The 11,994-nt window shown below is 45.1% G+C and overlaps 1 protein-coding gene across 1 annotated transcript; it reads left to right on the forward strand.

Moving 5' to 3' along the window:
- Positions 1-7,497: 7,497 nt before the first annotated feature.
- On the forward strand, positions 7,498-11,884 carry SPP1 (secreted phosphoprotein 1). Its single transcript, XM_068404057.1, has 7 exons — positions 7,498-7,572; positions 8,832-8,898; positions 9,003-9,053; positions 9,957-10,061; positions 10,213-10,257; positions 10,524-10,763; positions 11,264-11,884. Exons 2-7 carry the CDS (start codon positions 8,845-8,847, stop codon positions 11,669-11,671), a joined length of 903 nt encoding a protein of 300 aa, XP_068260158.1. The 5' UTR covers positions 7,498-7,572; positions 8,832-8,844; the 3' UTR covers positions 11,672-11,884.
- The last annotated feature ends 110 nt before the right edge of the window (positions 11,885-11,994 follow it).

Consider the following 11,994-nt stretch of genomic DNA (forward strand, 5'->3'; position numbering starts at 1 on the left):
AGGTATACCTAAAAATGCCAAGTGCCTCAGCCTGGCTTCTTTGCCTGGGGCAGAGGCAAAGGAGACATCAATGGCTGTGAATATTTGTTGAAATTAAGCCCTCCTCTTTCCATCCTTACTCAAGTCTGAAACAGGGGGCTCGGACTAGTCTCACTGGGACTTGCTGTGGGCCAGCGCTCTCTTTTGCTGTTGATTTTCGGGGTTTTTTGTGTCACTTCCGTGTGACTCAGAACTCCAGAATTTCATTTGGTCCAGAAAGTGGAATTTAAAATATTACCTATATGTGCGTATGTATGTTAGTATATATGTGCATCTCTGTGTGTGTATGTATTGGTCTGGCTGAGCCAAAGCAAAGCAGTGCTGCAGGAAGCCTGCTCTGATCAGACTTTCAGCCTGAGATGTAATTTACCTCCTTGTGCATGGAGGCTGTGCATGGGCTGTGTCTCTGTACCAAAGCCTGTCGCAGGGGGAAGTCAGCTTCTTTTTGCAAAAGGTAAATATAGAAGGACCCATTTCTGGAGAAGTCATTTATCTAAGCAGCTTTGCTAGCTGAATGCTGACCTGCAGCCAGCTCTGTTTTTTGCTGTAGCCACCACACTATTTCTTTTCCTCCATTTAGCACACCCAGGGAAGCCGGGTAGTGTAGCTGAGTTGATATGCAGTTGCCTGCACTATTAGGGCAGTTCAGGAATAGGAGGTGTCAGGGATGCGGGCAGCTGCGCGGTCCTGCGGGGCTCAGACAAACAGATTCCAGTGGGCTGCGACTGTGTCAGTGCCAATGAATGTATAGTGCTTCCTTCAGGGACCGGGTGTTATAATGAATGCTTTTCAGCAGCCTGCAGAGAGCACAGGGTTGTCTGTTGACAACCTGGCTCCTTAAATCTGCGATTTCCAGCCTGGCTGAGCCCATGTGTCTCTGCCTTGTTACTGCCCTGCTGCCTGAGATGAGACCAACACAGCTCCAACAAGCAGTTGTACTTCCTCATTTTGTCTAATCAATTGCTTAGATGAGATTTAGTCTGTGTTTCAACATCAGTTTATTTTGAGTATAGCAGATCAAGTTTCTCCATACAGAACGGATGTTGCTTCCCAAAATTGCTTGTCATCCTCTGTGTTCACATTTTCCATGGGTGAGGAGAAGTCATTTGACTACTTTGTGATAAACAAGGCTCAGTGAGCAAAACAGCAGTTCTGGCTTTTTATTTATTGGCTGGTAATGTTCTTCCTAATGCAAAGAGCCCTGATGCTGCATATGTTCCTCAAGAGTTAGTTGCCCCGTCAGCTGCCCCTTCTTATTGTTTGCTTCAGAGCCTGCTGATTAACCCAGTTTCTTAGGCTTTCCTTTCCTCTAGTTAATGTATAGGTGCAGTTTGCTTCCTGCTTTGCATCCATATGTCAACCACAGTTTGCCATTTATTCTGCCAAATTTATAGCTACATGCTCAACCAATAATCTGTTTAGGTAGCCAGTATGAATTATATGCAAAACGTTATTTCCTAAATCTGGATGTGATTATCTCTCAAATGTGTATTTCCAAAAAAGAACCTCCCTTCCAAAGAGAGCTGGTAAGCAAGGAAGGAGCGCACAGACTCACCAAAAGTGTTTGTGCTGCCATGCTCCCATACCTAGCAGGCTGTCTGTGCTCCTGGCTAGCCAAGCTCAGTGTGCTTTTCCCTCATACTGCAGGCTGCTGGGCTCCTGGTCCTTGGTGCTGGGCAGGGTCAGGGACTGGCCAGTCCAGGAGGTGACAAATCTGGGGAGTAAGGGCACCTGCCCTGCACACGTGAGCTGCCAGTTCAGCGGACAGTACACAGGTACTTGCCAAAACAAAATAGGAAGGAAAAGAAAACTGAGCGGGGGACAAGGAGGGGTAGGTACATTTCTATTGAAAATAAACCTTCTTACTTTTTCCCAGACACTTGTATTACTCATCATCTTAACTATTCAGTATATCAATTTATCCTATTTACTTGAAAAATTATACAATTAAGAAAATTAACATCTCTCTTGACTTGCTGATGGTAATACCTGTCAGGTGTGAGTTACTACTTCCCCTTTCCACCAAAAAAAAAAGCCCAATTTTTAAAAATCAAAAGGATTAATACAATTTTAATATGCAAAACACAAGGAGAAATTGCTGAGTCTGAGTGATGGTTCTCTATTGGCGCATCGATTGCTTGTTGTACAAGAGGTGGCTACCCTAATACCAATTAAGATGAAGTGTCCTGACATGCAGGAGATGTCCTGGCTTTCCAAGCCAGAACCAAAATGATCTATTGCTGCAGTGAAGCCTGGTTCCTGCAGAGCTCCTGCCTGGATGGGCTTTGAGGGAAAAGAGCCTCATCATTTCCAAGCTTGAGCAAGCTGTGGAGAATCTCTCCGTGACTCAGTTGAGACAGCAGAGGCCTTGACCCTAGCCTGCTGGTTTTTGGTTCCCCCACAAAATCAAATCAGCTTCTCAGCCAAACAACTTCCTCCCCAAATCCAGCCCCCAACTCTTTAATTTCCCTTCATCAGGCCCACAGATAGGTTTTTTTCCTCCTACTCTGTTGGCAGGGGTTCCACACCCTAGCACACAGTGCCTGGGAGATGTTTGCTTTCACACTGACTCAGTTCTGCATCCGTCCCACCTCAGACCACAGCAGCCCTAGACTGAGAGTTAAGAAAACTGCTCACAACAAAACCTGAAGCTACGTGAAATCCGAAGGGTTTCTGGTGTGTAGCCCAGCCTGCGTCTGAGGTCAGGTCTGCTGACAGGGTCACAACCTGCCCTAGCAGTCCTGCACTGCTTGTACAGCACGTGCTTCACCTTCCCCAGACCTTCTGGAGATAGAAAAGTCAGGGCAGGCTGCAGAAAAGATGCCTTGTGTACAGATAACCACAGATATGCAGGCTGCAATCCTGCATTGCGTAATGCCCGGCACCTCTCCAAGTTATCTGTTTTGTGCTGGTTCCTTCCAGGACCCACTCAGAAAGTGTGCCTTGTAAAAGGTTTGTCTCTGGGATTGCTAGCAACCTTTTTTGGACTCTCTGCTCCTCGTGCTGTGAGCCTTGATGTGATTGTGTATGGAAATGTGACGTGAGCTCAACATGGTATATGTGGAATGCAAAATCAAGGCTGCTGTGTGATAAGGATTACCAGGGCACAGTTAGGACTCTCCCTCTGTCGTGCAGTATAGGGTTGCAGTGCTCATCTCAGTTATGCACAGAAGCAGTGCGTGGGTGACTGCAGAGGAAGAGTTGGCCCATCATCTTCCCTGTCCACCTCTTCTCTATCATGCTGTGCTGTAACCTGTTCTGTTTCTTGGAGCGAGGGGGTGGCTCTTTGTGCTTTGCCAGCAGAGCTTAGTGAAGATGCAAGTGGAGGGGTCCTGTGTACGCCCAGTCGTTCCTGTGGTGCCCTGCCAAAAGTCTCTGCACTAGGTGGAACAGGCATCTTGTGACTTTCCAACAGTTTCACAATGCAGAGCAAGAAAATGCTGTTCTTTCCATACCCATTCTGCATATTCAGACATTTCCATTAGTGTCCTTTCTCACTGGGACAAAATTCTGCAATAGGATAGGAAACAGGGAACTGAGCAGGGAGGAGAGAGAGGGAAACAACTCATCACAAAGTTTTTGCAATGCTTGTCCAAAAAGCAATCTTCTGTGAACCTATTTCCTACCATCAAATTCCCCTCAGTACTCAGACTGTGAGCTCTGAGCTGGCAAACGGATCGTTACTTTCTTATGAGCATATAGAGGATTTAAGTACACGCACCTTGCATACTTTCCTTCATCCTGGAGCATTATCTCTGCAGCAGTGTTCAGGCTTCAGAGTCAGCATCTTAAGAGAGAAGATTGAGCTCAGCTCCCATTGAGATGCTGAAAGTCTCATCCTGTTCTCGAACAATTGCTTTTTGAGGGTTACATGCGTAACAAAACGGCACAGTCATGAAAACATGATGTACATCGTAGACACTTTCACTGGTTGCTTTTGTTTCTAATAGTAGTTCAGATTATTATTGTGTTTATTAAATTTTCCAACTGAAACATATGCAATTCTTTTTCTCTCAATGCGGACCTGAAACACAGACACAAAACCAGCACTGGAATATCTGGTGCTTTGCTCTTCACACTGGTAATGATGACCTGAAAATAACACAATATTTCTGTGCTGGTTTAATTCCTGCTGCTGCTGCTCCATGAACTTCAGTATTAAAATACATTCATTTCAACAGGAAAAAAAGATCTGGAAAATTTGTTTTTTCTAGCTGTCTGTAAAAGTCAAGGGAGGAAATGTCAGTAGGGCTCCATTTTAGGAAGCTACAGACAGCTGGACTGTATTTATGCTGTAGTAGGAGCAGCCACTCAGCTCTGTGAAAGCTGGGATCTGACTGAGGCTGTTCAGCCTCCAGGATTTGTGGGCCAAAACTGTATGGCAGTTTCTCAAATATTTATTTTTTTCTTCAGTTTCCAAAGCTGTTCCTGAAAGGCTTTTGAAAATGTGAACAGGTAGCAACTAGTCTCAGAAGTCAGAGACAAGCGAGTGGGCTATCTTTACGCAGAGAGGGAGATAAGGACAGACCGAAAGACTGTCCTATCTGTCAAACACTGGCACTTTCTAATATGCTGGCTGCTTACACTGGGGTTGTTTCGCAGAAAGTATCTGTTCTGTCCTGATTAATCACCTACTGCAGCTTTAGGTCAGTGTTGGGACTAGTTCTGCAACCCCCTCAGGAACGGCTAGGGCCAACTCTTGGAGAATAAGATGCCATAACCCCCTTTATTGCCCAAAATGAGGGTTAAATAGAGCTCACCTTGCCAACTAGTCATCTGAACTGCATTGCAGATCGGAAGCGGCAGGGAAACTGGAAGGTCATGGACACCACGTTGTTCTGAACTGCCCTGTCGCTCCACAAGAGGTTTTGCTTGGGAGAAACTTGCTGCTGCTTGTTTGATTGCTGCTCTGTTTTGGAAACGCTCAAAGTGGTGCAAAGCAAAAGATACACAGTTATGCTGCGCAGCATGTGTTATCAGGGTGCCCTGCTCACACATGTAAGAGCAAATCTCTGTTGTAATTTCTTTATTGAATAGATCTGACACCCTTCCGCATAGCAAGTACTCTCCTAGGCCTGGACACAAACGCTGTAGTGGTCTGTGTAGTCTGTTTAAGAGGCAGAAGGTTTTTTGAAGCCTACCAACTGCTGAATGTAAGCTTTTCCCCTCTTTTGGGAAAATTTAAGGGATTTGGGGGATATATTATATTGGCTGACATGCTGAGTTTCCAAGGTACTTTTTGAGAGTATTTTGTGGTAGAAATGCAAGAAAGTTTTGGTTCTCATCTGTTTTTCACAGAAATTACTGAGTCTCCTTTTCTTTCAGACATTTTAGTTGCAAAACAGTTGTTTCTAAGACCACTGCCAAGCTAGGGTTTCTTGGGGCTTTTACTTGATAGCATTCTTAATGCTGCTGAAGAAATTAATTTCTCTCTCCCAGTCTTAGTCTTTGCCACCTAGAAGACGCTGCTCTGGTGTCCCCCAAGACTCATTTTTTGGTGAACAAATCTAAACAAAAGCCAGCTCTCCTGAAAGATTTGTCATTACAGGTCACTGCAGGCAGGCCGAGATTTCCCATGCTGGCCAGAGATAACACTGGGCATCGCGCTGATGTCTCGGCTCAGGACCTTAGGTACCTGTCAGAGATTGCACAGGGAGGCACTGAAAGCGCTTCTCAATGACACGAAACGGCAGCCTAACTACATGTTCCTAATGCAGCCCAAGATGGAAGAAATTGTGGTCAAAAGCTTTGTTTGACAGGATAGCCAAGTAGAAAATATCACCTACATGCAGCAAATTACAGCCTGTCATGGTCGTGCTCCGCACAGACCCTGACAGCTCTTGAAAGCTGAAGTCATGTACCCTCCCACTTGTACAAATTCGAGCAAGTTGCTTCTGCTGTGCCACCGCCAGCCAAACGCTCTCTCCAGAATTAGGCATTTTAATGTGGGAAGTGAAAATGGTGAAAGTTCCCCCCTTTCTGCCCTGCTTGTTCCTTATCTCTGAGAGGACGAGAAGCACTACCTCCTACCAAGGCAAAGGTTTTCTCAGCTAGATGAAATGATTTACAGGATGAATAATCACATAATGATGGGCATGAGAAAAGTGCTAAATTTACTACAGCTCCGTACTGGCTGATCTTGCATAAAATGAAGCCATTTGGTAATAACTGTCGCTTCACATCCTGCGTCTGGATTACTGCAAAACATCACTGTTGTTCCTTAGCTCTTACAAAATCAACCATATAGCTTTGGCAATGATACTCAGAAACACTGCCATCTCCCAGCACACTGGAAATACCAGTTGTTTGCCAGAAACAACTCCCTGGGGGTCATATAGCGTCTCTGCTCAGAGGCAAGTGTTCCAGGTACTCGCAAAACATTTGCCTTGAAAATTCACAGTGATAACTGACCTGTACATGAAGGTCTTTAACAAACTGCAGGAAGACTGTGTTTCTAATGGCTCTGGGCTTCTCCATCAGCATGGCTGATAACTGCTGCTGAACTTGGTGAAACAGGTTGTTTATAAGTCCTGACATAATATCTGTTTTCCTGAAAGTCTGATAGACAGTTATATGCCATTATGGAGATTGCAAGTGCTGGAAGGTTCTTGTTTTGGCCAGACAACATCTCTAGGGGATCTTTCAGCATAATGTTGTTGTGCCCACAAGGGCACATCGTTGGCTCAGGGTGAACTTGGCCACAAGGACTCCCAGGTCCCTCTCTGCAGAGCTGCTTTCCAGCAGGTCAACCCCCAACCTGTACTGGTGCATGGGGTTATTCCTCCCAAGGTGCAGGACCCTACACTTGCCTTTGTTGAGCTTCAGCGGAATTCAGTGGCTCTGGTATACCTTTACAAACAAGTTTCTGGATGCGGAATGCCTATTGAGACACACTAATTTTATAATTTTTTTTGGACCCAGGTCAGAGCAAAAAGGCAAAAGACCATATTCTGCACTCTGTCTTTGCGATTCCCATTGCAACGTGTATACCCTGAAGTGCAAATCTACAACTTTGTGGAAGCATTAACACCTTCTGGGGGAGTTTTCTGTTCAAATCTCTTTCCTCCAGTACACATTACTTATTCCTACCCCTTGCAGAACAGGGCATGAAAGGTTTCTGGGAAACTGGGCTCTGCCTTTTCACAAAAGGAGGACAGACATGCCCTGAAGTCCTCCTACAGAATACCAAATGCTGTGCATCCAACAGACCTGTTGGTTAATGATCTTGCCCATAAGTAATGTTTTAACCATAGAGTAGCTTATGTTTACTTCAAAAGCCACAAAGCCAAAGAGGAAGTGTAGGAGAACGTGGGCAGGACGGTGGCCAGGAGCCTCATGACCTCATCTTTTTCCGCCACACGGGGATTGGTGGCTGTGCCTGGGACAGGGTTTAAATTCCCAGAGGTTGGAGATGTCAGGCAGTCAGGGGACAAGGGGAGAAAGCCAGAGCTGCTGGGAGCCAACTGGCTGGAGCTGCTGCTGGGATCACTAAGAGCGCTCTTGTTGCAGCTGACTCCTCCAGCACCAGAAAAGGTAATTTTTTGCTTTTTTACCTGACATGTGCCATTCTGTCTGCAGCTTTTGTCAAGGGCAGGAGATCTTTGAAAACTGCTTCCCTGGACAGGGATGTTTGATGTTTCTCTGTGGAAAAAGGTGTGCTTTTATAGGAGCAAGGTTTCTTTAGCGATGCAAGGTATTACACATAACCACAATTTTAAACCTGTGTGCTGATAGATGTCGGGAGAAGGTTACTGAAAACTCTGCCACTGAATCAAGTGCTGAAAACTCAAAGCTGGTACTTGAACACAGAAAGCTTCCTCCTTCATGTAACCACTGCCTGGCAGTGTCCCTGTTTCTTCTGGCAGGCTTGCAGTTTGTGCTGCACACTACTGAATGGATGGGACACGCACCCTTCTCTGTGTAACTCCTGAAATTGCAATACCTTTAATAGAATGTCCTGTCTCAGGGCCAGCCTTACTAATGTATTTTAAATGTGCCCTTAGCAGCCTTTCTTTCCTGCTATGATTTACGAAAGTTTGAAATGCCTCTTCTTCATCAGTAAATCAGTCTAATTTCTCAGGGATGTTCCCTATCCTGGGAACTGGTCTGTCAGCACCAAAATTTACTGTAGCTCAGCACTCTCATAATTTCAGCATGCATCGCTCGTTTATTAAATTGCTAAAACTGCAATGTGACCAGAAATTTCACTTCATCTCTTGCTTGGAAATACAGGTTATCCTGTTCAAACTTCTGGAGGGGGAAATAAAGGTCTATCAATAAAAGCAGTTTATGTTCATATAAACTGAGTTTACTCACAGCAACTCCAGTTAATAACCCTGAACACTAGTTTTAAAATAACGGAAAAGAGAATCCAAACTGAATTTGTCTTGTTAGGTCTCTTCTGACAAAATGATGTTAGATGAATGAAGATAAACCAAAGCTGATCTTTATAGCGCTTTGTTTTCCACAAAGCTTTTCCTTTGCCAGTGCAAGTCAGTGGATGACAGGAGTCTGCTCACTTTCTCAGTGTGGCCACTCTCACCACTGCGCAGCACTTCTCAGCACCTGGTTTTAAAATTCTTGTAGCTTTTGAGTTGCTAAGTCACTACAAAACCAGCTGGGTGTGGGGTGGTGATGGAGGACAGAGGAAAAAATTGGCATGGGCAGGTTGAATCCTTAGCAGAGATTCAACTTGGCGTCGGCACGGTAAAGTACACTAGGAGAAAGAAAAAGCCTATGGCATTTTTGTGCTATTTTACCTTGTTGACTCACTGTTCCAAAATATTTTCTAGGTAAAACATCACAATGAAGGTGGCAGTTCTGTGTTTATGCCTTATCAGCATTACCGCTGCGTGGCCAGTGAGTACATCACAAATACATATCAGCGATCACTTGCATATTTTCTTTGCATATTAGGAAGAAATTAATACTAACAAGTGCTTTTTCTCTTTTGTCCTTTCAAGGTGAGTAAATCCAAGCAGCACGCCATTTCTGCCAGCTCTGAAGAAAAACATGTAAGCTCCTTTTGTCTTTCTATTAATTTTCTTTAATAAATCCTTTCTGATTATTTTTCTCTAATACATATTGTCTGATACTTGTTTTATGACTGTAGCTGCTTGCAGAACATGTCCTCACCTGGCTGTTATGAGCCAGTTTCTCAGGTAGCCAAAGCAGAGAGCCACTGATGTCAGTAGACTTTTGCCATATTAGGCATCCTGGCTGTGGACTTCCGTTCGCTGTATCTCTGGACCAGGACTGGAAACCTTTTTTCTTAATGAAAAATATGTAAGCTGTCAGTTAAAAAGAGAAAACGATTGTAGCATGGTACAACTACTATAACTCACATTCATTAGTGTGGATCAGATGACAATATTTGGTGTTAGAAAACCACTTTAATCTAATTCCCATGATTTTTTGGAGTGGTGTGAGTAAACTGTATTAGTCTTGTATATAGCTATTTGATTTATACTCCATCACCAGCTACTGCCATGTAAAATCAATCCTTTGCTCTAAGAATCAGCTACTGCATTTTGTTTAGAGTCTTCATGATGTGGGACATTGATCACTCTTGGGAAAAGGACCTGAGAATTAGCAGAAATTATGGTCGTTAGACAGAACTCCAAAGTTCACTCAATAAAAACAAGCTGGAGAAACTGATCTGGAATTCTCCAGGCTCTGTCAGTGGGAGAGGCACAGTTTCTGCATTATATTGTTTGGGTATAGTGTTCATCTGGGATCACAGCTTGATCTGAGTCCTCTTCCTATTGCAATGAATTGCTGAGGACACATCCTGTACAAAAGGAGTATGTATTGCAGATGCCACATCTGCCCAAAAACAGAGGTTGTGATGCAGGCAGATTTGTCTGCTTCTGTATGCTCCTTTGTGGATTAAAACCCCCTTTTCTTCTCTCTTGAAGGACTCCAGGGGCCATCACTCGCACAGGTATCACCACCACCACGTGAATTCTAAGTCTTGGGAGAGTCAGGAGCACCCACAGAATGACCTGGCATCACCTCAGCAGGTATGGGCAACTAATTGGAAGAGAAAGCAGAGCATCTTTCAATGCCAAGATTTGCAAGTTAGGATTAAGTGCTTAAAGAATAGTCAACATGCTGATCAGCTCTACTGTATATGCCATTGTGTGCTAATAGTGAGTTTCATGTTGTTTTCAGACTCTTTACTTCTCTGAAGAAAGTGTGGATGTCCCAATACAACCAGTAAGTGTTTTGAACAGCAAAATGTCAGTTGAGTGCTGCAGGGCAGACAGTGTGCAGCAGCACTCATTTTCCTCAGTCAAATGCGGTTCTTGTGGTAACGTCTCTCCCTAAATAAAACAAAGCTTCAGGCAGAGTGAGGCGAATTCAGAGCAATTCATGCATGTAGCTCCTCAACAGTGCATAAGCCCTGGGTGAGCAGGACAGATACCAGTCTGCACGTCTCACATATATGTTCATTTGCCTGATGCATAATAAATGTTTTCCAGCACTTTCCTGATGTGTCAAGCAAGAGCCATGAAGATGTGGATGATGACGACGATGATGATAATGATTCCAATGACACGGATGAATCCGATGAGGTTGTCACAAGTTTTCCCACAGATATTCCAGTAACTTTCTCTTTCACCCGGGGCGACAATGCCGGCAGAGGCGACAGCGTGGCCTACAGGGTGAGGGCAAAAGCCACAATGGTGAAGTCTAGCAAACTCCGCAAAGCTGCAAAAAAGGTAAATAGCGCTGAGTGGTTTTTTTTTTTCAAAAAAACAGGTACCCAGGCTTTTGGAAAAGGGTAGTGAACTTGAAAACAGACATGTTATTTTATGGGAGTCAGTTTTGAAAAGGATTGGTGAGGGGAAAGTAGGCATAAGTGAAGGAATGTATTTCCTTTCTCTGGATACCCCAAATCAGGGGGTATTGATGTCTGTTGATGTGCCGAGGCAGGAGTGTAGCCTGCTGCTACAAGGTATTCAATACTGCAGTTTGCACTATCATGATGTACTTGCACACATGAAGTCTCAGGCCAGGATCAAACTTGAGTTTCTCGTAATGTGAAAGGTTCATGTAACTCCATAAAAGACCACAGTATCTCCAGGCAGAGGTGTATCATGCAGGTTTTGAGTGTCCCCGCAGCCTATGCAGCTTGGTTGGTGCAGTATGGCAGCATCTGCTGACAGATCAGTTCCTCAGGTGTGACAGTGGCTTTTTCTTATCTTGCTCTCTAACGCAGCTCATTGGGTATGATGCCACCGAGGAGGATGAGAGTGCCCTGGATGCAGACAGCCAGCAAGCAGGGCTCTCCCAGGAGGATCCTGCTGCCCGCCGCTTCCTGGGGAAGCATGCCATCAGTGGGGAATGGGCTGACAAGAGCCACAGGCAGGACAGCAGTGAGCTGGATAGCAAGCAGCGTGACCGGAGCATGGAAAACGACAGCCGGCAGAAATTCGATAGCCATGAGGTGGAAGGAGATGATAGCAAGGCTGGCATCAGGGGGGATAGCCACCAGAGCATTGAAAGCAGGGAAAGCCAGGTCCATGTTTCAACTGAGATCCCTGATGATACCAGCAATCAAACATTGGAGAGTGCAGAGGATGCTCGAGATCATCACAGCATTGAAAATAACGAAGTTACCCTTTAAAGGGAGACAAATGTAATGTTTCCCTTCTTTTTCAATTCCTACCTAAGGGGAGGCGGGGGAGTAGCTTCATTTCGGGTAACTGTTTGTAAATGTAAAGCGCGTGGTGACTTTTTGAGTTTGGGGCAGCTTCTTTACCCAGTGGCCCCCCCTCGGCCGCCAGCGGTGCCAGCACTGCGCACCGTGCCAGCCTTGCGGTGTGGAGCCGGCAGAGGCGCGGGGAAGCGAGATCATCTCGCTACTGGGACGCACAGAGCGAGTGTTACCTCTCTGGCATGCTGCTTTCTGTACTGCCAGCCTGTATTTTGCTGTAACTGGATTTAAAT

Source organism: Nyctibius grandis, chromosome 6, assembly GCF_013368605.1.
Source record: "Nyctibius grandis isolate bNycGra1 chromosome 6, bNycGra1.pri, whole genome shotgun sequence".
NCBI lineage: Eukaryota > Metazoa > Chordata > Aves > Nyctibiiformes > Nyctibiidae > Nyctibius > Nyctibius grandis.

Bases quoted from the DNA above. Each gene is read 5' to 3' on its own strand.
- SPP1 (XM_068404057.1), top strand. From the start codon at position 8,845: ATGAAGGTGGCAGTTCTGTGTTTATGCCTTATCAGCATTACCGCTGCG. The intron at 8,899-9,002 runs GTGAGTACATCA...TGTCCTTTCAAG, and splicing joins GCATTACCGCTGCGTGGCCA to GTGAGTAAATCCAAGCAGCA. The intron at 9,054-9,956 runs GTAAGCTCCTTT...TCTCTCTTGAAG, and splicing joins CCAGCTCTGAAGAAAAACAT to GACTCCAGGGGCCATCACTC.